General features: G+C 41.4%; 1 protein-coding gene across 2 annotated transcripts in view; it reads right to left on the bottom strand.

Moving 5' to 3' along the window:
- Nucleotides 1-26152, bottom strand: part of COL9A3 (collagen type IX alpha 3 chain) — a 102877-nt gene that overhangs the window by 22292 nt on the left and 54433 nt on the right. For both annotated transcript variants that reach the window (XM_060771973.2, XM_067468226.1), the window contains exons 7-22: nt 25216-25239; nt 23929-23982; nt 22155-22208; nt 20462-20503; nt 16303-16359; nt 15145-15198; nt 14184-14237; nt 14022-14075; nt 11992-12045; nt 10503-10556; nt 10190-10243; nt 9669-9722; nt 7232-7285; nt 6299-6343; nt 5644-5697; nt 3022-3075 (exon numbers count right to left, since the gene is read on the bottom strand). In XM_060771973.2, the coding sequence (XP_060627956.2) occupies nt 3022-3075; nt 5644-5697; nt 6299-6343; nt 7232-7285; nt 9669-9722; nt 10190-10243; nt 10503-10556; nt 11992-12045; nt 14022-14075; nt 14184-14237; nt 15145-15198; nt 16303-16359; nt 20462-20503; nt 22155-22208; nt 23929-23982; nt 25216-25239 (816 nt within the window). The remainder of the gene's footprint in view (nt 1-3021; nt 3076-5643; nt 5698-6298; nt 6344-7231; nt 7286-9668; nt 9723-10189; nt 10244-10502; nt 10557-11991; nt 12046-14021; nt 14076-14183; nt 14238-15144; nt 15199-16302; nt 16360-20461; nt 20504-22154; nt 22209-23928; nt 23983-25215; nt 25240-26152) is intronic.

Raw genomic sequence — 26152 nt, 5'->3', positions numbered from 1 at the left:
CCTCCCACACAGAACACCCATGTGGGCCACAGCAACGCGTGGCAGGGGACGGCTAGTTATCCCATAAATAATTAAATTAATAACAATGCTAGAAGCTTGTCTTTGCATGTCTTCAAGTCATTTTTGACTTATGGTTACTCTAAACCAGGCATGGGCAAACTTGAACCCTCCAAGTGTTTTGGACTTCAACTCCCACAATTCCTGGCTTCAGGCCCTTTCCTTTTCCCCCTCAGCCGCTGAGGGGGAAAAGGAAAGGGCCTGAGGCCAGGAATTGTGGGAGTTGAAGTCCAAAACACTTGGAGGGCCCAAGTTTGCCCATTCCTGCTCTAACACAAAGCGAATGTTAGGTTTTCTTGGCATGACTTCTTCATTAGTGGGTTTAACATTGCCTTCCTCAGATGCTGGAAGATCATGAGAAGCGAAAGAGTAGAAAAATTAATACAACTAATCGATGCTTTCTAATTTTACTTCACAATCAAAAAGCACAACATGCCTAATACATAACAGTCACAACTTCACACTATTTTGACTTAATTTCTTGTCTTCCATCAATTAGCCTTTGTTTTCCCTCTTCCCGGATTTGTTATAAAGACTGAAAATGCAAAATCCCGCAGTGTGTTTGAAAGGCCTGTTTCCTTTCCTTTAGAAACTAAGCAAATTAGTCATGCGAGATGTCTCATTCTGCTACTTGATGACTAGCCTGGGGCATTTCTGAGAAATCAGATTCGATGTGCTATACGCTTCTTTTTTATTATTATGTAAGAATGAAGAAACAGAAGTAAGATTTAAAAACAATGCAAAGCCCACGCCGCATGCTGTGATTCAGCTGCCAGTGCTCATTTGACATAATATGAAAGTAAGCATTTATCTTGTGTTTAAAGTCTCTGAAATATAGCGGCTTCTTAATCCCATGATGATTGATACCCATCATTAAAAACATCCAAGAATTGAAAAATGAACAATCCTTTAACCTCGTCCACAGTAACACAAATGTTGGTGGCAGCTGTCTCAATACCCTAAAGGCACTAGATCCAGTCTGATGTGCAAAGCTAAGCAGGACCAACTCTGGTCATGACTTGGATGGGAGACCACCAATGAATTTCAGGTGCTGTAGCCTGTATTTCAGAGGAAGGAACTGGCAAAACCACTCTAAGTATTCTTTGCCTAAGAAAACACTTTAGCACAGCAGGTTAATCACCAAGCTGCAATAAATCTTGCCAGTCAGAAGGTTGACAGTTCGAAGCCCGGGTCAGGTGAGTGCCTGACCTTTAGCCCAGCTTCTGCCTACCTAGCATTTCGAAAATAAATGTGAATAGATAAATAGGAGATGCATTACAGCAGGAAGGCATTTAGGCATGGTGTTTCGATCAGCAAAAGGAGGAATTTTATGAACAAAGATAGCTCTTCGGCAAGGAGATGGAGGAACAGCACCCTCCTGTGGCTGGAACCAAGCACAGCCTCCAAAGATGCTGAAAGATGGGAAAAGCCTATATATACCTCTATCTGTTGCCTGTCTTGTCATTGTATAATCGGCATTGAATGTTTGTCATATATGTGTTCTGTGATCCACCCTGAGTCCCCTTCGGGGTGAGAAGGGCAGAATATAAATACTGTAAATACATAAATAAATAAGGTTGCTGTATGATGATGGGTGACTTGAAGGCACGTACAATAAGTACTCCTTGCCTAAGAAAAACTTATGAAATTAATGGGGCTGTCATAAATTGAATGGCAACTTGAAAGCACACCGAAACAACAACATAAATCATTCAAATAACAAGACAAATGTGCACTGGAAAAAGAGAGAGCGGTGGAAGTGGAGTCCACTGTTATATCTTCCTTCAGAAATGTGGGGTGTGATAATCATATCAAGAGCAAAATAATGCGTAGACTCCTTGGTGCATCTCCTCTCTTGAAGTCTTCAATGCACTTTGCAGCCAGTCTGGTCAAGTGCTTTAGATTGCAGGACCAGGAGAGCTGGATTAAGATCTCCATAGAGTCAAGAAGGTCACTTGACCAGGGCCCACTCTCCAACATTAGTAGCAAAAGGGTTACAAATCAGTTTTTGGTCAACTTTAGATTCAGTTTTGTTATTTGGGGTGCTGATTCAGAAAACTGCACTGATTAGGCCACATCAGCTCTAGTTTCTGATACAGAACATATGCCATCCAGTAGTCACCATCTGCTCGCCCACAGAAAACCATATTTAATAATCTAGAGCTGATGTGGTAGAAGTAATATGTCATGGGTAGTCAGCCTCCCCCCTCCTGACATCCCAGTTGTCTTGGCACTGTAGAAGGGTTTCACGAGACCAGTCGCTCTCATTGCCACGTGGTTTTGAGACACGTGGCAACAAAGGTAGAAGATTACATTTGATATTAGAGGGAGCAGCTCTCCCTAAATATAATCGCCCAAGCATTATGATCTGCTCGGAAGATTCTTGGCACTGTCTACCAGTGGCAAGAGAAGATCAGCTGGAGATGCAGAAAAGGACATTCAGCAGTATCTTAACCTCCCAATTCTGGGTTGGGAGGTTACTGATGAGGCTGTGGACCAATAGTTTTGTTCTTGGGGACCACTGGTGGTCCACAGACCACAGATTGGGAACCACAGCTCTAGATCCTCCAGAATAATTCTATCACCAAGTTCTGATGGAAACTGACTACACAATCACACCCGAGGACCAAGAGATTCCCAGAGAAATCTAGCAGAAATCTAGCAAAAAATAGCAGAAAGTGTTTTTTTCCACTTTCACAGAAGTTTTGCACTCCAATGTCCCTGAAAGTGGAGATTCAATAGTGTAAACCAGTGATTCTCAAACTGTGCTCCTCCATGTGTTTTGGACTTCAGCTCTTAGAAATCCCAGCTGTTAGGATTTGTGGGAGCTGAAATGCAAAACGTCTGGAGGAGCACAGTTTGAGAAATTTTAGTGTAAACAAACAACAATAACAATATGGAGTGCTTGCCCAGATTATTGGGTTTTGCCCAATATATTCCTTATATTTTTGGCATGATACTTACGGAAGATCCTCTTGGACCAGGTTCACCTCGCTCTCCAGAGATGCCACGCTCTCCCTGAGAAGGACAAAAGTGAGTTATTTGACTTCTGGCAAACATATAAACCGACCAGTCATACAGTTCACTTATAGATACACTGTTCTATAAATGTGTGTGTAGCAGGCATGGGCAAACTTGAGGCCTCCAGGTGTTTTGGACTTCAATTCCTTCCGGCTGTTAGGAATTGTGGGAGTTGAAGTCCAAAACACCTGGAGGGCCCAAGTTTGCCCATGCCTGGGGCAGAGAATTGATCCAGATCTTAGAATTAACCAATTACTTTCAATTAATTGTATATATTTCTGATAATCAAGTCATATTCAAGTTATAGCACAATAACAATGCAATGAGTTATCATTTCACTTCTTTTGTGATGTCTTAATTCTTTATAGAGTTATAAGTGACAGCCTCACTACTTAGCTCTGTTTTCTACCACAGGTCATAAGACAAGTGAACTAAAAAGCAATTATTTTTGCCACTTCTGAACACCAAGACATTAGAATCACATTTCAAGAAAAAAAATCCTGTTGCTATAGCGGTGATTAACTTATTTTCAATTGCCTTGGAACTGAAACTCAAACTGATTATTTTTTAAGTAATTTTCAAAGTTTTTGGATAGGCAGCAATGGACATGAGGGCATCATCAATAGCAACGAAGAAAAATACAGCATAACCTGTGAGGATACATTCCCAGACCGCATAGATATGTGAAACTGGATAATAGCAAAACCTATTATTTTTGTGTTATCGCAGACTACTCAGAGAAGCCACTGATATCCACAAGCATGTGGACATTTTCAACACAAAGGAGGAAATCATGAAAATGAACAAAATCTGGCTACCAGTATTAAAACAAACAAACTCTAAAATCAATACACTGGGTTGTTGTAGGTTTTTTCGGGCTATATGGCCATGTTCTAGAGGCATTCTCTCCTGACGTTTCACCTGCATCTATGGCAAGCATCCTCATAGGTAGTGAGGTCTGTTGGAACTGGGGAAAAGAGTTTATATATCTGTGGAATGACCAGGGTGGGACAAAGGACTCTTGTCTGCTGGAGCTAGGTGTGAATGTTTCAACTGACCACCTTGATTAGTATTTGATGGCTTGGCAGTGCCTGGAGCAATCTTTTGTTGAGAGGTGATTAGATGTCCCAGATTGTTTCATCTCAGTTGTTTTGCTGTTGTAATTTTAGAGTTTTTTAATACTGGTAGCCAGATTTTGTTCATTTTCATGGTTTCCTCCTTTCTGTTGAAATTGCTTGTGGATTTCAATAGCTTCTCTGTCTAGTCTGACATGGTGGTTGTGAGAGTGGTCCAGCATTTCTGTGTTCTCAAATAATATGCTGTGTCCAGGCTGGTTCATCAGGTGCTCTGCTATGGCTCACTTCTCTGGTTGAAGTAGTCTGCAGTGCCTTTCATGTTCCTTGATTCGTGTTTGGGCCTTGCTGCGTTTGGGGGTCCCTATGTAGACTTGTCCACAGCTGCATGGTACACGGTAGACTCCTGCAGAAGTGAGAGAATCCTTCTTGTCCTTTGCTGAATGCAGCATTTGTTGGATTTTCTTGGTGGGTCTGTAGATAGTTTGTATGTTGTGTTTCCTCATCAGCTTCCCTATGCGGTCAGTGGTTCCCTTGATGTATGGCAGGAACACTTTTCCTCTGGGTGGATCTTCGTCTTTATTCTCGTGGCTTGTTCTCGGTCTTGCAGCTCTTCTGATGTCTGAGGTGGAGTCTCCATTGGCCTGGAGAGCCCAGTTTAGGTGGTTCCGTTCATCTTGGAGGAGGTGGGGTTCGCAGATTCTTTTTGCATGGCCATATAGCCCGAAAAAACCTACAACAACCCAGTGATTCCGGCCATGAAAGCCTTCGACAATACATTAAAATCAAGACAGTAAATAAAGAGCAACACTCAAAAACGGGGAATTCCAGACAGAAAACAATCAGGACCAGCTAACAACTCCCAACAAAGGATTCCCTCAGGCAGGAAGCAGCCAGGCTTTGAAGCTGCAAGGCTATTCAATGCTAATCAAGGCGGCCAATTGCAATATTCACACTTTCCTCACATAGACAAGAATTCTTTCCCCCAACCTGGACATTGCACAGATATATAAACGTCACTCGCCTAGTTTCCAACAGACCTCACAACCTATGACGATGCCTGCCATAGATTTGGATGAAACGTCAGGAGAGGATGCTTCTGGAACATGGCCATACAGACCAGAAAGCTCACAGCAACCTATTATTTTTATGGGACAAAGTGCCAAGACGAAGGTATGCCTATAGAAGAGGTATTTATTTATGTTCTTTCTTTTATCCTGGCTTTCTCCCAATATAGGGAATCAGGGCACATCTACACCAAATACTTAGTACAGTTTGATGACAGCTTGGAAACACACATAAAATTATGCATGCCATAAAACACGCACTGCTGTGTGCATTAAGGGCTTTAAACCGGGAGCCCTTAATGTGCATCAGCACATTTGAGTGAAAACTATGGATAAGCGAAACTGCATATATCGGCCCCTTGGATACGAGGATATTCCTATAGGAAACAAAGTAGGCACAATCCATGTGCAGGTGAGATACGTACAGGTATACCTGGCTCTCCTGAAGGACCGGAGTGTCCCATTTCTCCAAGACTGCCCTGTAAGGAGGAGGGAAAATAAGTGGGTTAGGCATTTCTGCCATTCTCTTTTTTGAAGAATGGGCCACACGTCAAATGAAAACCTTACACATCCAAAAAACATAGATAATGGAAAGGGAGTCTGCTTATTGTACTACCAACAGGTGACTCTAGATGGCTACCTAGGATAGTGCCTGATAGCATGCAGCATCCTCTCTAGGGCAGGGGAAGCATTTCATTGCATGGATTCGCAGAATTGTAGTGCTAGAAGGGACCCCAAGGGTAATCTAGTCCAACCTCTTTCCAGTGCAGAAAGTACCCCTGGCAAGCAGCCACCCAAGAAAGAAGAGTCCATCTCTGGGTGCATCCACACCAGGCATGGCCAAATTTTGGCCCTCCAACTTCAACTTGGACTTCAACTCCCACAATTCCTAACAGCCTCAGGCTCTTTCCCTTAAGCTTAAGCTCACCCCGCTCCCTGGATTTGAACCACTGACCATTTGGTCAGCAGGTTCAGCAGCTCAGCAGTTTAACCCGGTGTGCCATCGGGGGCTCCCGGTGTCAAGACATCCACCTAGTTCAGTTCTGGCCTAGAAATGGAAAAATTGGCACCTTTACTTACCGGCTGCCCCTTTTCACCTTTCATTCCTGGATTTCCAGGTAATCCCTGATCAGAAAAGAAGAAACCACAAAAGAAATGAAACTGGCTTTTTAAAGTATTTTACGAAACAAATCTGAGCTAAAATATGCACGAAGACAATGAGAAATTAAACTGAAAATATAACTTGTACAAAATGAAGAAACTCAGCCTTACAGAGTATTTCATTCTGTTTTCGTTCCCTGAGCAAAGGAAACAATATTATATCTAGCAATATAATGTCAAGCAAGATGTTATTGACTGGGGCTGGATGAATAAACTGAGACTAATCATGGATGTAAGTGGATGCCACAGGTATAGTATGCTAGAAAAAAGCACTCAGGTCCCTCACCTGATAGGAAACCAGCACTCCACATACAAAAGGTGTCAAGTTGCCCCCCCAAGTACTATCAGACCCACATCACAGACCATTTGTTTGCATGTTTATGTATCTAATCCAAAATCAAAACATGACCAACATTTCCATCATGCAATTCTAATAACCGTTACTGAACCAGCAGTGCAAATTGCAAAAAAAGGAGACTGATAACTCATTTCTCCCCATCCTTCCCAGGCAGAACAAAGATGGAGCACATAGATATGTTTTCCATAGCATACTCTTTATCTCAATTGCACATTTTAACTAGAGGAGAACTGCTGAATCAATTTGGTAAGTCAATCCTCTTACAAGTTTCAATGCTTCGATAAGTCTACTTTAGTCAAGACTAGCAATCAGATCTAGGTTTCTTGTATGCTAAGCAGGATCAGTCCTGGTTAGTGCTTGGATGGGAGACCACTAACATATATTTGAGAAGAAGGGACTGGCAAAGCCACCTGAGTATTCCACGCCTTCTTTCATTCTTTATTCTTGCTCAATATGCAAGACTATTGTTCTGATTTCCACACAGACATACTTACAGGGAGTCCGTTTGGTCCCTTTTCTCCAGGAACACCAAAGCGAGCAGCTTCCCCCTGTGAAGATCAAGACAGGATGACTGGCATGTTCTTGAAGAGATTATTCATTATTTGTATCAACTCACACAATTATAGATAATTAATCCTGGGAGCAGTAGTATAATCATATTGCCAAATTATTCATTTGTCAGAAAACAAAACTAGGAGTTCAGAAGAATTTCAGATTCACATTCGTATTATTTCAGTATGGTACAATTATATATATATATTTGGTCATGTCAGGAGCAACCTGAGAAACTGCAAGTCACTTCTGGTGTGAGAGAATTGGCTGTCTGCAAGGATACTGCCCAGGGGACGCCTGGATGATTTGATGTTTTTGTCATCCTTGTGGGAGGATAACATTATTTAAACTGTTATGTTTATTTATATCATGTCCCCGCATGAGGAGCTGGAGCTGATAGAGGAAGCTCATCTGCCTCTCCCCAGATTCGAACCTGCGACCTATCGGTCTTCAGTCCTGCCGGCACAGGGGTTTAACCCACTGCGCCACTGGGGGTTCCTAGTATGGTACAATGTATGTTGCAAAGCACCATATAAGGACGTCATGCACAACGTATTTGCTAAAACAAATTGGAGACAACCAAGTCTTAACAGTGGGAGATCAAAAATATCACTGAAATCCGCAAGTCAGAAAATGTCCAAACAATGTACTCCAGAGTCTGTATTTTCAGATTTTTTAAATATTGCATTTCTGATCATTCAACAACTGTTCCTGGGTTTTGTTTGTGTGTTCGTTTGTTTGTTTGTTGTTGTTGTTGTTGTTTGCCTTTGGGTTTCTATGAAGACATGATGCAAGTGAGACCACCAATAAATGCACAATGGTGTCCCTTACATAAAAGTGGCAGATCAAAGTTTTCTGTTTGGATTTTAAGAAACAATTACAAGTCATTGATGGTTGAATTCATGGATACGGAATCCATTGATATGAAGAAGCACTTGTACGTCACATTTGCACAACTGCAATTATTTCAGCCAAAGGAGGGGTTTGCCAATCTCGTTCTAGGGAGAACTTGAAAATGTGACATTTTTGGCTGAAATCCTTTGGCAGTTTGTTAAAAAAGTAATTTTTCTAACTCGTGGTTAGAAAAACTGGCATAACTGGTGGTTGAGAGAGCTTTGGATCTAAGAGATTCAAGTTCTTATCCCTGTGCCAGTATCATGCCCAAACCATGGGTCTGTTTTGCAACTCTCTGATGTTGACCAAGGCCTCATCACACTAGAGAATGAATCCAATTTAAATCCGGTTTCTGCCTCCTGCAGAATTCTGAGGTTTGTAGTTTAGTGAGGCTGTTAAAGGCTCCTCCCTAAACTACAAACCCCAGAATTCTGCAGGAGGCAGAAACCGGATTTAAAGTGGATTCATTCTCTAGTGTGATAAGGTCCTAAGGAGAGATGTTCATGAATATCTTCATAGACATTTGTAGACTAGGTAGGGTAACCCCATTGGGCCCATGGGCTACAAGATGGACTTGCCAGTTTTATGAACACAGATCTATCATCCCAAAATAGAGCCAGACATCCCAATGTGTGTCTGATTTGTGGTCCAAGACACAGTAGAGTGGGTGGGGCATCCATCTGCAGGAAGATCCACTTGGTGCTTTACCATGACTTTGTTCACCCCCATTTTGACACTGAAGATAGTGGTAGGAAGTCACAGCCAATGGGTTCAAACCTCTTCACTTCAATTCAATGAGTAGGTAGGTAGCCAGCTCAGCAGTTGTTCTTTGGAGAAATCTCATCATATATTGTAGTTGTCTTGTGCTGTTATAATTCTATGGGTCATTTTTGCCACAACTGTGGGCAGTTGGCATGAGTCTGGAATGCAGGATAGAGATGATCAGGGTCTGGGTGGCATTAGTAATAGATGGAGATTCCCTAATGGAGACTTGGGTGTGTAGGCAGAGTGTGATCCTACCTATCTCAGGGTGGATTTTTTGGCATCCCTTGGGGACCATGTTGGGGGTCAGGGGCTCATGGATTTTGCTTGTCATCCTATGGGTTCTGGCCTCAGCTGGCAATTTTGGCTCATCAGTTAACAACTGCTTTGGTTGATACGTGGATCCGGCACTCACAGATGTAGGTCAACTCATCAGCTGTAACCAATAATAGTTGCAGTCTGCTCCTTTCCAACTGTTTGTGTTTAATTGTTAGTGCCCTTGAACACGCCATAAAAAAGCAAATATTGGTGGCTTGCTTCTTATTGTATTTTTTTCCTGCCTGGGTGGATATGATGGCAAAGCAGCAAAATCCACCTTGAGGACACAAATAGGTCATCTCCACTGCAGCCTGCAGACCAGGGACATCAAGAGCATGGCGGATAATACAATGTTGAATTGCACCAACTGTTGCTCTAATTCGGGTTTTAAACAGGAGTACAAACCTTCTCACCATCGAGTCCATGGGTCCCATCTCTTCCATCTTTTCCAGGCATGCCCTGAAATCAACACAGAATAATGTATTATTGTTGAATAATGTTTTATTGTTATTGTTGAAGAAAGTACTTTCAGATAATATTGAGCAGACACATCTGTGTCACTGAAGGAAGGACTTCAGCGACACAGATGTGTCTGCTCCATATTATCTGAAAATACTTTCTCCAACAAGTGACTGGAAAACTTCTGGTTTTGGACAACCATCCCCTAAATCTCTCAGCTGACATGGCTGTAAACTGGTAAAGATGGATGGATAAAAGGATAAATGCTTATATTTTTCAACTTTTGTTTCTAGAAGTCTAGATTATCAAGCTCTTTTGCAGGGGGGAGGGATTGAACAAAGATGCATTCTTGCCCCATGATGTGAAGAGCTACTAGCCGGGGTGGGGGCAAAATAACAATTCTGCTCACCCCCCCCCCTTTTTTTTTTGAAATATTGCTTCACATTCTCTCTTCAAAAAGGACTTACAGGTTCTCCTAGGGGTCCAGCTGTCCCTGGTGGTCCTTTTGGTCCAGACCCACCCTAGAAACAAAAAAGGTATACTTTCTTCAGTATTAATGGCCGGCGACATAGCATGAGAGAAAACAAAGAGGGTCTTGTTCACAGTAAATATTACAGAGCAAGAGGGGAAAAAATAATTTTCCAAATTACACACAGTGGGGAATGTGTGACCCTTTAAATGCTGTTGCACTGTGACTCCCAGCATTCTTCACCTTGTGCTATGTTGGCTTGGGCTCCAGGGAGTTGGACTCAATGATACTTATACTCCAATTATACTTACAGCATCTCCTTTTGGCCCTCGGAAACCCTGAGGCCCTCTATCACCACGAGGTCCCTGAAATCATAATAAGGAAGGCATTCATCATTATCATCATCATCATCATCATCATCATCATCATCATCATCATCATTCCCACTTCTCTTTTTGTGTGTACCAGGGTTTGATTTCCACTTTGCATTTCTTTAGGTGCAAACCTTAGTCCAGTGTTTCTCAACCTTCCTAATGCCCCGACCTCTTAATACAGTTTCTCATGTTGTGGTAACCCCCAACCAAAAAATTATTTCATTGTTCCTTCATAATTGTAATTTTGCTACTGTTCTGAATCATAATGTAAATATCTGATATGCAGGATGCATTTTCATTCACTGGACCAAATATGGCACAAATACCCAATACACCCAAATTTGAATACTGGTGAGGTTGGGGGGGGGGGGGGAGGCTGATTTTGTCATTTGGGAGTTGTAGTTGTTGGGATTTATAGTTCACCTATAATCAAAGAGCATTCTGAACTCCACCAACAATGGAATTGAACCAAACTTGGCACACAGAACTCCCATGACCAATAGAAAATACTGAAAGGGTTTGATGGGTATTGACCTTGAGTTTGGGAGTTGTAGTTCACTTACATCCAGAGAGCACTGTGGACTCAAACAATGATAGATCAGGACCAAACTTGGCATGAATACTCAGTATGCCCAAATGTGAACACCGGTGGGATTTGGGGGAAACAGACCTTGATATTTGAGAGTTGTAGTTGCTGGGATTTATAGTTCACCTACAATCAAAGTGAATTCTGAACCCCACCAGTGATAGAATTGGGCCAAACTTCCCATACGGATCCCCCCTGCTTTGAAAGGACTCACTGGCACAAGCCTCCCTTCCACCTCATGCACTCTCTCTCACTCACACATGCGCACCACGCTGCTTTGCGCCGAGCATGCCTGCTCTCCCCTCCCCACTTGAAGTCTCAGAAACAGCCTTCCCCTCGACTGAGAGGCCAGCTCAGAGGCTGGACAATCTCAGCAGAGGAGGGCTTTTGGTGGGAGGATTTGCCGTCTGTTTCCAAAAAGGAAGAGAAGGACAGGCGGAGAGATCTTCAACCTTCTCTGTCAAAGACCATCAGAAATATGTGTTTTCTGATGGTTTTTGGTGACCCCTCTGAAACCCCCTCATGACCCCTAGGTTGAGAAACGCTGCCTTAGTCTGCTGAGGATATGGCAACTTGGAGGTTTCTCATTCATAGGATCACTATACGTCAATGTTGGCATGAAAGTAGTTCACAACAAAGATGTAAATCTAATGTTCACTTGGTGTGAACCAACCCTTCATTAGAAGACTGTCATACTTGGGCCATATCATGAGAAGAGATGGCTCACAGGCAAAGACAATATTTGGTAAGGAAGAAGGAAAAGAGGAAGATCACACTGTAAGACATTTATAGAATCACAGAGTTGGAAGGGGCCTTACTGTAATACAGAAGAAGACATACCGCTTTTCCTGGAGGCCCCGGGATTCCTGTTGCCCCTCGGAAACCTATGTCTCCCTGAAAACAAGGAAAGAGCAGTATAAACTCTTTGTCTGGAAGATGTAACAATTCATAGTAAACAACCTATTGCTAAAAGATAAATACAGCCACTGTACAAAGCATATCACAAATGTTATATCACTATGACACCAGTGTTGCAGAGAGGAGAGTGCTACGATGGTTCTGGACCAGCTTACCTATCCAAACATATCTCTCCTTACGCACTATCTAGGACACTAAGATCTTCTGGAGAGGCCCTGCTCTCAGCCCTGCCTTCCTCACAGATGCATTTGGCAGGGAGGAGAGACAGAGCCTTCTCAGTGGTGGCCCCTCAACTGTGGAACGCCCTTCCCAGGGATATAAGAGCGGCCCCCTCCCTCCTGACTTTTCGAAGAAAGACTAAAACCTGGCTTTTTGAGCAAGCTTTTGCTAATCTAGCATAATTATATGAAATCATTGAATGATCTGACAATGCAATTGAATAACGATTTTAACAAGAAGACGCTCACAATAATGTTTTTATGGCTTTGTACGGTTTTTATATTTTTATATTTTATACAAATGTTTTTAACAGTATTTTATTATTGTTTTATTTGTTGAGGCATCAAATGTTGCCAACTGTGAACCGCCCTGAGTCGCCTTCGGGCTGAGAAGGGTGGCATACAAATATGGTAAAATAAATAAATAAATAAGACTGACAGAAGAATATTTTTTCTTGGAGAAGAGAAAGCTGACAGTGACATAGCTCTCTTTAAATATCCAAAGATAAATGAATTCTATGTTTAGACTTTGGTCCTATCTCCAAAATATCATTTTATACCCGGCCCATTGTGTTTGACTTTCTATTATGTTATTTTGCATTGTTTATTTTATCTTGTTCATTATGTATTTTATTGTATGCAATTTTTTGTTGTTTTGTATTTTATTTTGCTGTATTGTATTTTTGGGCTTCGCCGCATGTGAGCCGCCCGAGTCCCCTTTGGGGAGATGGTGGTGGGGTACAAATAAAGTTTATTATTATTATTATTAGGTAGAATATAGAACCAGATTGTTTTCTGCTGCACCAGAGACTAGAATATGAACCATGAGATTCCATCTAAACATCTGCAAGAACATCTTAACTATAAGGACTTTTCAACAGTGGGATGGACTACCTCAGAGAGTGGTGGCCTCTCCTTCTTTGCAGATCTTTAAACAGAAGTTGGACAGGCATCTTTTAAGTGTGCTTTAGTTATGTATCCCTCCCTATGCTTGCCATAGATGCAGGCGAAACGTCAGGAGAGAATGCTTCTAGACCATGGCCATATAGCCCGAAAAAACCTACAACAACCCAGTGATTCCGGCCATGAAAGCCTTCAACAATACATTATCCCTCCCTTGCAGGGGTTAGACTCAATGACCTTGAGAATCATGGAATCACACAGTTCAAAGAGATCACAATGGCCATTGAATCCAAATCCATTCTGCCATGCAGAGATACACAATCTAAGAACTCCCAACATAAATAATTTCAGGGGAGACTCCACTGCATACCAAGGCAATGTAGTTCATTGTCAAACAGATCTTCTCCCCAAGAAGTTCTTCATAATGTTTGAGTGGAATCTCCTTTCTTGTAGTTTGAAGCCATTGATCCATGTCTTAGTCTCTGAAGCAGAGAAAACAACCCTGCTCCATTGTCAATATGTCATCCTTTCAAATATTAAAAGGTTGCTCTCATAGCTCTTCTTAACCTTCTCATCTCAAGGCTAAGCATACCCAGCTCTGTCTCCCCTAAGCTGCTCCTCATTGCTGGTGCCTCATTTTAAGTGTTGACTTACTTTTGGCCATCTAGTAAGTTTTTGTCCAAGGTGATGCCTGACCATAGGAATCTTCTATACTTACACCATTAGGACAAATGTTATATGGAAGTGTTATTAGATGCACTGGGCAGTCTACCTTGGTCCTTTATTATGCCCAACACTGAAGAAATAATGGGGAAATGGTGATAAACGTACCCGTTCTCCAGGAGGTCCAAGTGGTCCAGTGAGGCCTCTTAACCCACGTGGTCCCTGAGGAAAGAAAGACCGTCATTGAATTGGAAAAGGTTATTTGAACTAGGCCTAGATGGTAAACCTGATCGTAGGAGCTCAGGAAATGGCATGATTTTTCTGTTTTACCTGCAAGCCAACAGGTCCTGGGGGTCCTGCTGGACCTGGAGGACCAGGTGGACCCTGGAAAAAGAAAATAACAAATGGGTCAATGACAGCATCTAAAAACATCTTATAGAATTACAGAATCATAGATCTGGAAGTGACTTTTTAGTCCAATCCCATTGACTCAGGCTGGAATACACAATCAAAACACTCTTGACAGATGTCCATCCAGCCATCAGAGAAGGAGACTACAACAGACTCCAAGGTAGTAGCATATTCCACTGCTGAACAGGTTTTACCATCAAGAGGGTCTTCTCGATGTTAAGGTGAAATCTCTCTTTTGCAGTTTGAGTCTGCATGTGTGTATGTGCGAAGGTTCCCAGATCTCTGGACCTGGGCCCTCACCTCCAGTTCTTAAGATGTGGGGAAGAGCACTGCATTAGAAAATATGTGTATTTATATTTTCTCATTACATAAAAAGTAAGGATAAAGGTTTCCCCTTGACAGTAAGTCTAGTCGTGTTCGACTGGTGGGTGGAGCTCATCTCCATTTCTAAGCCGAAGAGCCGGCGTTGTCCATAGACACCTCTTAGGTCATGTGGCCAGCATGACTGCATCAAGCACCATAATATAGACTTGCCAATTCTTATTTGAATGATTTACTCCCTACAACTGTAGTTGAGGATCAAGGATCCCATTTAATGACATATCGAGAGCCAACCACCTCTAACATCACAATTAATTCCTTTGGTTCCAGGTTTGCGACCTGAACTAACCCCAATCTAGAAGCTCTGGTTGTGGGACAGAGGAAATAAAAGATACAATTAGTGTTCACATACCCTCCAATAATTTCACAGCTAAAAACTGGGACATTAATGGCCAAGGAACATCAGCAGTTGGTCAAGGTAGCAAAAGTCGTTAATGCGGAGAAACATGAAAACTAGGAGAAACTGCATTTTCCCCAGAAACAAAAAAAGGTATATTACCTTCTCACCATCTTTGCCTACTTCACCAGGATCCCCTTTATGACCAGTGTGCCCCTAAAAATAAAGTCAAAGAGGGTGGGGGAGGGGAGATAATCACAATGTCATTTACTGCCGGTCTAACAGCTCTTTTTAACAAAAAGATGCAACAGTTTTTAGAAGGCAAACTGAATTCAACGTATCTTGCAAATAGGTGGCTTTTTGTCCAGAACTAGCAGATTCAACACCATCCAACTGACCTTCTCCAATGCCATGTTGCATGCAGGCATGTATAGGTAAAGGGTTTCCCCTTGACATTAAGTCTAGTCCATTTCTAAGCCGAAGAACCGGCATTGTCCATAGACGCCTCCAAGGTCATGTGGCCGGCATAACTGCATGGAGCATCTTTACCTTCCCGCCAAGGAGGTACATATTGATCTACTCACATTTGCATGTTTCTGAACTGCTAAGTTGGCAGAAGCTGGGGCTAACAGTGGGAGCTCATCCCACTCCCCAGATATGAACCACCAATCTTTTGGTCAGCAAGTTCAGCAGCTCAGTGGTTTAACCCACTGCAGGCATGTAGGTTGTAAAAATAACTATATTATGCTTTAGCTCTGTCTACTATTTTGTTTGACTACAACTCACATTGGTACAAAAATCAGAGAGAATGGGATGGAATAAGTGAAGTCCACTCATATTTCTTTCCCCAAAACAGCCATCTGCAGAGGCCAAAAATAGTTTGCTCCAGAGCAAACTACAGGCAGTCCTCAAGTTACAAATGTCCGACTTACATCTAACTCCTAGTTATAAACAGGGGTGGGAAAACAGGAAGTTGGAGTAAAAAAAATTCACTTCTGAAAGAGTTGTCATTGGAAGAACAAATCTGCAATTAGGCTTTCTCACTAATCCTTGTTTCTACGACAACCCAAATTTTTCAAAATCCAACTGTTACAGGGACGGAAAGTGAGGTGAAATCTTCTTAACAGGTACATAGACAGGGGTGCAGGGGTGTTAATCCTTTCCTAAGCTACCCAAAGCTTTAAAAAAATGGAGTTACACATTAAAAATGTACCTGTTCTGACTTACATAGAAATTCAGCTTAAGAACAAACCTAAAAGCAGATCCACTCACAGAAAAAACTTTATTATGCTTCACCCATTCTAAATCACCATTTTGTACCTTGAATCCCGGTATTCCTGGTGGGCCTGGAGGTCCAGGCGGACAGAGCGCTGGGCACTGTACCAAAGAAAGGCAGAATAAATAAACACATTATATACAAATGTATATAATCAAGTATAATCTCTATACAACAGTTCCTGAGACTGAAAGTCACTAATGGGAAGGAAGAAGGCAGAAAGAGTTGTTGTTGTTGTTTGGATTCAGTTTGTTTCATACTTATGGAAACTCTAAGGCAAAACCTATCACTGAGTTTTCTGAAGCTGAGAGAGTGTGACTTGCTCAAGGTCACCCTGTAGGTTTCCACGGCTGAGAAAATCGAACCCTGATCTTTAGGTTCATAGTTTGTCATTGTTGTTCAAACCAGTCATAGAATAATAGATTTGGGATGACCACATGGGCCATCTAGTCCAACCCCCTGCCATGCAGGAAAAGCACAAATTACTCCTGAGAGATTGCCACCCAGTCCCTGTTTAAAAGTTTCCAAGGAAGGAGCCTCCACCACACTCGGAGGCAGAGAGTTCCACTGTTAAACAGCTTGTATGGTCAGGAAGTTCCTCCTGATGTTAAGGTGGAATCTCCTTTCTTGTAATTTGAACCCATTGCTCCTAGTCCTAGTTTCAAGGGCAGCAGTAAACAAGTCTACTCCCTCTTCCTTATGACACCCTTTCACATATTTATACATGGCTATCATGTCTCCTCTCAACCTTCTCTTCTGCAGGCTAAACATACTCAGTTCTTTAAGACACTCCTCATAGGGATTCATGGTCTCCAGATCTTTGATGGTTTTAGTCACCCTTCTCTGGACACCTTTCAGCTTGTCAACATCTCTTTTGAGCTGTAGTGCCCAGAACTGGACACAGTATTCCAGGTAAAGAGATGTAACCACAGCAGAATACAAAGGCACCATGACTTCCCTCAATCTAGACACTATATACTTAACGACAAGGAAATATGAATGACATATTGGGATTTGGAATACCTGAAGACCAGACCTAAGAGAACCATTGCAAAACTGGGGAAAGAGTCTCTCAATAATAATAATTAAAAAGTTCTCCCAGTAATTTCATCACCAGTCTACAATTAAAAGACTGTTTTTGTTCAGGTACTATTAGGTGGTGTTGGGGGGGGGGGGGGGGAGAGATTTCTCCAATAATTACGCCTCAATTCAAGTTATTTTCCACAGTGTTTTCCTCTCCAAAATCCATAATTTAATGCCTAGGGTATAATTTCCTATTAACGTTTATAGGGCATACGTTTTTTAAAAGAAAAAGAACACAACATAAATTGTGCAGTCATTTTCTGTCCAACTGCTACAAGCTTTTTCAGGAGGCCGTTATACAAGGAGGAAATTATCGGCTTCGCCTGGAGCACCCCAATTAGGAGACTAAGAAAGATGTCACAACAACAGATGTGGCATCTTGAAATGTTACTCGCCGGCTCTCATTAATGTCGTGTTTATGTCATTCCTAAAGATCAAGACATTTCTGTTTCAAACACAAAGAACGAACTGCCCCTTGCCCATGGGAACAAGGTGTTTGTCACCCGCAGAAATAAACAGCAATGATAATGTGTCCTTTCCTCTTGCAAAGGTGAACCTGATGTTTTTGTAAAAAAAGACAGAGAAGAAAATAGAATAACATTGCCAATGGAAGCACCTGTCTTTATAACGATGCTGGCATCAAAAACACACACAGAGATGTGAACTGAAATACTCGTATTGATATCTGTTGTCGTGATTTGGATTTATGGTGACCCTATTCAAGAAAATACATGGATATTCATACATCAACTGTCTTGTTCAGGTCTTGCAATCTTAAGGCAGATGTGGTTTCTTTTGTTGAGTCTAACCATCTGGAATGGGGGTCTTCCTCTTTCCGTTCTGCCTTTTATTTTGTTGTTTCTGTTAGTATTTATGCCACTTCAAGTCACTTCTGACTTATAGTGGCTCTAAGGCAGACCTATAGTGGGTCATTTGTGGGGTGGTAAATGTGTGAATCAACCAAAGTCTAGTGCAGGGGTCCTCAAACTACGGCCCAGGGGCCAAATACGGCCTTCCAAGGTCATTTACCCGGCCCTCGCTCAGGGTCAACCTAGGTCTGAAATGACTTTAAAGCACACAACAACAACACCAACAACAATCCTATCTCATCAGCCAAAAGCAGACCCACACTTCCCAATGAAATACTAATAAGTTTATATTTGTTAAAATTGTTCTTCATTTTAATTATTGTATTGTTTTGAAGTGTGATTAGCACTACAAATAAGATATGAGCAGTGTGCATAGGGATTCATTCATGCTTTTTTCAAATTATAATCCGGCCCTCCAACACTTTGAGGGACTGTGACCTGGCCCTCTGTTTAAAAAGTTTGAGGACTCCTGGTCTAGTGGGTTTCCATGGCTGGAGGTTGCCACTTCCTTGATTGAATCAGCCACTTTGCCACATGGGCTTGTTCTTTCTCTAATGTCTTTGTCAGCTTTGCTGACTTTGCAAATGAATCATGTCATCTCATGAAACAAAGTATGACAACCCCTTGGAGATCAGGATTCAAATCCCTGTACACAATCATGGAAACCCATTGGGTGACCTTGGGCAAGTTATACTCTTGATAGTGTGGTGTTTACATCATACATGGTTTAAATCGGGATAAGCAAAGTCAGAGGATGCTCTGAAATAATGTGCATTAAGGCACATCACTGCGAAAGGCAATTAAGGAATGGGTTCCACAGATACTGTGGATCCTGGGACTAGTTTGAGGCCATCCTTTAAACCAGTAGTTCCCAACCTTTGGTCCTCCAGGTGTTTTGAACTTCATCTCCCAGAATTCCTGACAGTTGGCCAAGTTGGGTGGGGCTCCTGGGAATTGAAGTCCTAAACACTTGAACAGACAATGGTTAAGAATCACTGCTCTAACCACACCCAACTTATTTGTATCCAGCCATGCAATCTGTGACCTAGCCATGCCCCACCAATTAAAAAGGTAAACATCCACAGTTGGTGACTTCTCATGTCATTGGGTTGCTAAATCCACCCCATGTGTTCATCGGGAGCTTAAAGGAGCTATCCAAGGTGCTGAATCCATGGAGGCTCAAAACATTTAACATTTGGATTGAAATCTGAAGCTGCCTGCAATGGATGTAAAATTGCTGGAGAGACAGAGTTCTACCATGCTAAACTGGGTAAGGAAATGGCCTTGACTCAGATTGACAAATGGGAATAATAGTGAAGGGCACAATTAGAAGTCTCAAGCAGAGGGTGTGAATGGGAAGCAAGGCCACAACACACTTGTATTGGTTGTCAAATGAATCCTTTGAGTGTTGGAGTCTGAGGGCCCTTCCACACAGCCCTATACCCCAGAATATCAAGGCTGAAAATCCTCAATGTGGACTCAGATAACCCAGCTCAAAGCAGATAATGTGGGATTTTCTGTCTTGATATCCTGGAATACAGGGCTGTGTGGAAGAGCCCTGAGAGTTGGGCTAAGACACTGGGAGATCAGAGTTTGAATCTCTGCTTTGCCACATCAACTCACTGGGAAAGCCTGGGCAACTCACTCTCTCTCAGCCTCAGTAGAAGGCAAAGGCAAATTGCTTCTGAACAATTTCTGCCAAGAAAACTCCATGAGAAAATTGGCATTAGGGTTGCCATAATTCAGAAATTACTTAAAAAATACAACATTTTTTTTAAAAAAATCTTGGGCTGACAAAGAAGAGCAAAATAGCCTGAAAACCACCTCGAGTCGCCTTCAGGTTGAGAGAGGCAGTATATAAATATGGTAAATAAATAAATAAATATACACATCTAATTTCATTTACTTGAGTTATTCATTGATCCCATTCTACAGATATTAAACATTTGTGTAACTTGGAATAGCATGAAGTGGGAGGAACAAAATGTGACTTGCAAGGCTGATTTTACGGTTGATGACATAGGTTCATCACCACTGTCCTAGAACAATGGTTTCCTGCAAAAATGGGGTGAAATTCAAATTTGAAAATAGGGAGTAGACTAAATGTAGACTTCTTGACGTGTCTGGATATTACTTTACAACTTCTGAAACATTTCAAAATCTGGTGAAACTTGCCGTGGGTCACTGGAAATTGCTGACTCTTGAGAAACAAAGGTAAAAATAGGTAGAAAGAAGCAGAATGAGATTTTACCTGAATGTCACCATTTCCATCAGGAAGGACTCCAGGAACACCCTGAAAACAGGAAAAATTAGGTTTTCACTAGGCATGCTACAAGCATATTGCCCAAGGGTCACCTGAGTAGTTTAAATACACGAAGGATTATATTTACAGTAGAGTCTTCCTTATCCGACATAAACAGGCCAGCAGAATATCGGATAAACAAAATGTTGGATAATACGGAGGGATTAAGAAAAGCCTATTAAACTTCAAATTATGTTATGATTTTACAAATCAAGCAACTAAACGTTATGTTTTACAACAAATCAACAGAAAAAACAGTTCAATACATCTTCCTTGTTTTCATCGCCATACTTACGCAAAGTTCAGTGCATAAACACTGAAGCAAACTGTTCTGTGGTGTACTATAACAAACTGCACTAAGTGAGAGTTAGGAAAGGCGAGACATGTCCGATACATGAGTCATAGACTAGATGCGTGCACCTGGTGGACCTGTTGTAATCGATTTTGTGTTGCGGTGCCTCACCAATAGGAGCAACAATAACAAGTAAAGTCACGCTCCCAAACAAGCAGCAAACTTTTCAGTCATGGATTTATGCATATATATTTGTTGCTTAGGGGTGTCGGATAAGGTGGAATGTCGGATAAATGAAGGTCGGTTAAACGAGACTCTACTGTATATTCAATGCCAGCAAGCCATTTTACTTGATCCTGCATAAGAAAATAAATCATCTTTTCTGTTTGTGCATTCAAGATTTTTAATTTTGAATATTCTAGGGTTGGAAAAAAATGAAAACCATTGCATGTCATTACTGACTATTATGGAATATTCAGTGCCTTCCCAGTTCTGTGCTATCCAGATCAGTATTATATAAAGACAGCAGAATACATCTAGGAAAATTATATTTGGCACAGCTAGTTAGTAGCCAGCTGCATTAAATCACTACTGACCGAGAGGTCATGAGTTTAAAGTCAGCCCGGGTTAGAGTAAGCACCCGACCATTAATAGTCTAGCTTGCTGTTGACCTATGCAGCCTGAAAAATAGTTGCATCTGTCAAGTAGGAAATGTAGGTACCGCTTTATGCAGAGAGGCTAATTTAACTAATTTACAACACTATAAAACCTTCCAGCAGTGTGCGTAAGAATGAGGAAGTACTCCATCAAGGACTCAGTGTCACAAGTGGATGGTGAAGCAACAGCTCCCCCTGTGGCCGGAATTAAGCATACCCTAATGAAGCCGGAAAGCTAGAATGTTAAATTGCCTCTGTGTCTGTCTATATATGTTGTATGTCTTTGGCATTGAATGTTTGCCATGAATATGTGCATTGTGATCCATCCTGAGTTGGGGTGAGAAGGGTGGAATATAAATACTGTAAATAGATAAATAAAAATATATTTCCAAAGGCAATATTTTTGCCTCTCTTGGAGCACAGGAAGCAATGTTTTCATTCAAAATATATTAGTGTTTGTGGGATTGCACTGATATGCACTGAAGTACATTACAGTTTTTCATCAGCTGAGAAAAGGAAAAGCTATTGCTGTCTTGAAAATATTATTTTTGCAAGAGAAACAATATGTTCAGTGGGGAATCCAGTAGAAAGAAGAGGAAATGAGTCTGGGACAATCAAGCTAGTGGTTGCAAAACTAAAAAACAATCATTTTAACTGGAGAACAATCATCTGGTTTGAAAAAATCTCAACTTACTGGTGGTCCTGGGGGGCCTGGTGGTCCAGTAAAGCCCGGAAGTCCAGATGGTCCCTAAGCAAGATGAAACACAATTTCCAGCACTGACATTACCTCCTCGCATACGACATTTCAGGTAAAGCAATAATCCCCACACCATCAGTAAGATGAATGTTGTAATTTCCTAAATTTAAATAATGGAAATCTTGGGGAAAAGTAGAGAATAGAACAAGAAGTCACAAGGGAGCCACAGCATCAAGTTTGCAAGACCAGAGCATGACCAGAGCATGACCAGAGCATGGCTGCCCCATTGTAGCGTTCTTAATAACCAGTCAAAACAGTGGCAGCTGACATTAGTGGACTGCTGTAAGTGCACCAGGTTTTAGGCTGAACTTTAAAGTTGATGAATCCATTTGACTGATAGGATTCAGCTTCTTCAATAGTAACTTTAAGGTTCAGCCTAAAAATATGGATTCATCATCCATGGGCATGGAAACCACTGCAACGGCACAATCAGGAACCTGGTTTCTTCATATGCTATTAATCATTTGTGGAATTTTCCATTAGATTGCTCCATGGTTGTCTTCTGAACCATACTTTCCAAATACCCATATTTAAACCTCTGGTCTATCTCAGGATACCTTGGGAACTATAGTTCAGAGGTGCGAACAGAGCACTGCCTTTCAGACTACCCAGTGCGAGGACTGGCACTTTCTGCCCCCCAATGTAATAGGAACCAGTGCCATACTTGTGCCCACTGATACAATTTTTGCTTTCTTCTTTCCTGGAAAGTCACTTAGGATTGATAGACAATGGTACGAGGCTAGGGACAACCATTTGAGTACCGCTGAACTAGAGCTTTCCAGAGGACAATTCGAAAGGATCTCCTTAGATTATAAATCACACAATTCCCCAGGAGGCATCCACAGCAGTTAAAGGAGTATCTATGTGCTATGATTATGCAGTGTGGATTCACTCAAGCATATCTGAAAGGAGTCTTTCCCAGCTCTGCTTTGGTTGGGCCCAGGATCTTCTGTATGCAAAGTACTGCATGTGCTCCAGTTACACTTTGCAGAATTGAAAGCAATCTGTACACAATCCACAGCACCATACACATGCACTATAACTATTCTGAATAGTAACAAAAGTGTTGCATCCTTTGTTGCTGCCATTTAGGAGTAGATGTAGGAGGAAGAGGAGGTATTTGAGGGGTTGAGTAAAGCAGTTGGGGTTAGATCTGTTATGTTTGCATACATGTGGAAAGAAAGCTGTGGTTGATGATTTCAAGATATTTACACCACTTAAGCTTACTACATTTTAAAAAGCAGAGATAAGGGGGCATACAATCTATGTGCCGGACTCTCGCTGCCCCTGACCTTGTTCCTTATTCGCTCTTCAGCTGCTCCAGAAAATAAGCTTAGTTTTGAACACTTCCAGCAACTGGCTAAGATATAGTTTGCATTGCACCCAAACAGCACCCGCTGCTGGTGAGAAATATGGTAAGAAGTGTTAGTCCTACCACCTCTTTGCTAAAGAAGCTGGAAGAGTGCATTCCCAGCCACACCTCAGTTACCTGAAATTATGGACACATGCAAACACACTTAAGTTACCTGGCTTCCAGTCCCAACATACCATTGAGTTGAAATGGGGGATCTAAGGATTACTAGAGATTGCCTGGAAAATCTAGCACAGAGAGACCATTTTCCCTTGTGCACAGATATGTGTTTCAGAGATACATTTGTGGGTCTTTTTTCGATAAATGAGGTGGGAAGGAAGGGAAGAATGGCAAACTCACAGGTGGCCCTTGCAGCCCGTTTCCACCTGGGAGACCGCTGGGGCCAGGAGGTCCCTGTGAAAGAGAGAACACAACACATTAACTGTTGTTTACAAATATATTTCTAAATAACCCTCCCTGCCCTCCTCCCCAAAGTTTACAAACAGGAAAAGAGGAAGACCCCATTACAGATTCATTCAAGGGAGCCACTGCCTTGAGTTTGCAAGACCAGAGTATGGCTGCTGGTGACAGGGTTATTTGGAAGTCTCTCATCCATGTATTTATATATATTTAAATCATATAACGACTTATGGCAATCCCATGGATTTAATAGCAAGGAACACTTAGAGATGGGTTGTTGTTGTTTTTTTTTTGGGGGGGGGGGGTGGAAAATGGAAATCTCCATAACCTTTTGGAGATTTTATGATCTTTGGAAAGGCATGACCTTGTCAGAAGTCATAACCTTATGAAAAATGATGCCATAACCTCTTGGTAAAAAGCATGAGAAGTTAGCATCATAACCTTTGGGAAAATTGCATTCTTGCAAGGCAATTAGGATTTTCAGTTGTTAAACTGATGTACCTAGGTATGTCTTTGAACTGTTAGGGACAAAGATATGACAATGCACAAACAAATACATATATTCAGCAGAGTTTCAGAAGTCTTCTTTTTAGTTGCCCAAAAACAGCTACTCTCCCTTAACATATATTTGCCTTTAAATCATGCTCCCAAGAGACAAAAAAATAAGTAGACTTCTTTAAAAGTAACATAGTTGGTTTACTCACAAACTTCATGTATTTAGCATACAGTATTTTGCTTATCAACCCAGTTACAAATAGATTTGAAGTAGTTTGTGTAGGTAACACAGGGCATCTTTCTTAGAAGGTCTAATGGCTTCTCTACAGCATTCTGTTCCTACTGACTTCTAAAAGCATACATCTGTTTCTACTGAAAGACAACTGTTCTAAAATGGAGTCTGAGTCCTGAACAAGCCCAGTTCTTATCACATGGTCTGCAGCCCCTCCCATAACAAAGAGTTAAGGTAAAATTGTATACCAATACACACATATAAAATACAATAAGCATTATATACATAACAAATAACTAGTGGAGGCTTGAGAAGGTTACTATTTCCAACAGATTTTGCCAATCCTTTCCTCTAATAGGGCCAGGATACCATCTGAACTTACAATAAGGGCAGAATACTTTGGTTTTGGGTGGAAAGGTCCCTCTTAAACAATACTCTCTGAAAGAAGTACAGATGTTATCACTATTTTTTCTCCTTTTCAAGAAGATAAGCTTACTTACCGGAGGTCCTGGAAGGCCTTTGCCCTGAAAATTAGATAGACATTACATTATAAGGAAATGATAGTTCATAAGAAGAAAAATCTTTCTGTTTTACTCACACTTTCTCTTTATTTTATTCAAAGACAGAGATAGTAGACAAATGCTAAAAACGTTATACAGTCTCCTTCAGCAACTATCCTCTTCCACGTTAAACAATTTGCCATACAATTGGGATTTTTTTAAAGATAGAAATATACACGTGTACAGAAAAGAACAGATTTAGAGTTGGGTATATCTGTACTGTAGAATTAGTGCAGTTTGACACTACTTTAACTTGTGTCTCAATGCTATGGGAATCATGGAAATTGTATTTGATGAGATACCAGCACTTTTTGGCAGAGAAGGCTAAAGAACTTGTAAAAGTACAGCTCCCTTGATTCCATAGCATTAAGCCATGACAGTGGTATCAAATTAGATCAATTCTAGACCACAGATCAAATGTGGGAAAGTTACTTTTTGGATTGCAATGCCTAGAATCCCAGCCAATAGCTAGAGATCCTTGGAGTTGTCATAAAAAACAAAACAAGGAATTTTCCCAAGTTCTGGTTGCAATACATCATAGGCCCATCTGATGGAACATCTATTTTGGCTGATTGGAGACTTGTCAAAAAGGTCAGGAATTAATGGAAACACACAGTTCAAATGATTAAAGGAGAAGACAAAATCTTATGAACCGCAATTGCATTCAGAAGAACTGATACATGCAATTGCATACTGATGACACTATGTGAATGAACATATCTATTTAACTGGGAAGATATTGTGCATTCAACAATATAAGAATGTTCTAATGTATTCAATACCCTGTGGTTTCCCAAGGTGGAAATGAACTTTCACAAGTATCAGAATAGACAACCTCATTGGGATAGTGCATCAATTCTAGAGCTTTAAAGCAGCT

This window comes from Anolis sagrei, chromosome 4 (genome assembly GCF_037176765.1).
Source record: "Anolis sagrei isolate rAnoSag1 chromosome 4, rAnoSag1.mat, whole genome shotgun sequence".
NCBI classification, from domain to species: Eukaryota; Metazoa; Chordata; class Lepidosauria; order Squamata; family Dactyloidae; genus Anolis; species Anolis sagrei.
The sequence above is the reverse complement of the archived record's forward strand: the minus strand, read 5'-3'. Positions and strand labels throughout refer to the sequence as shown.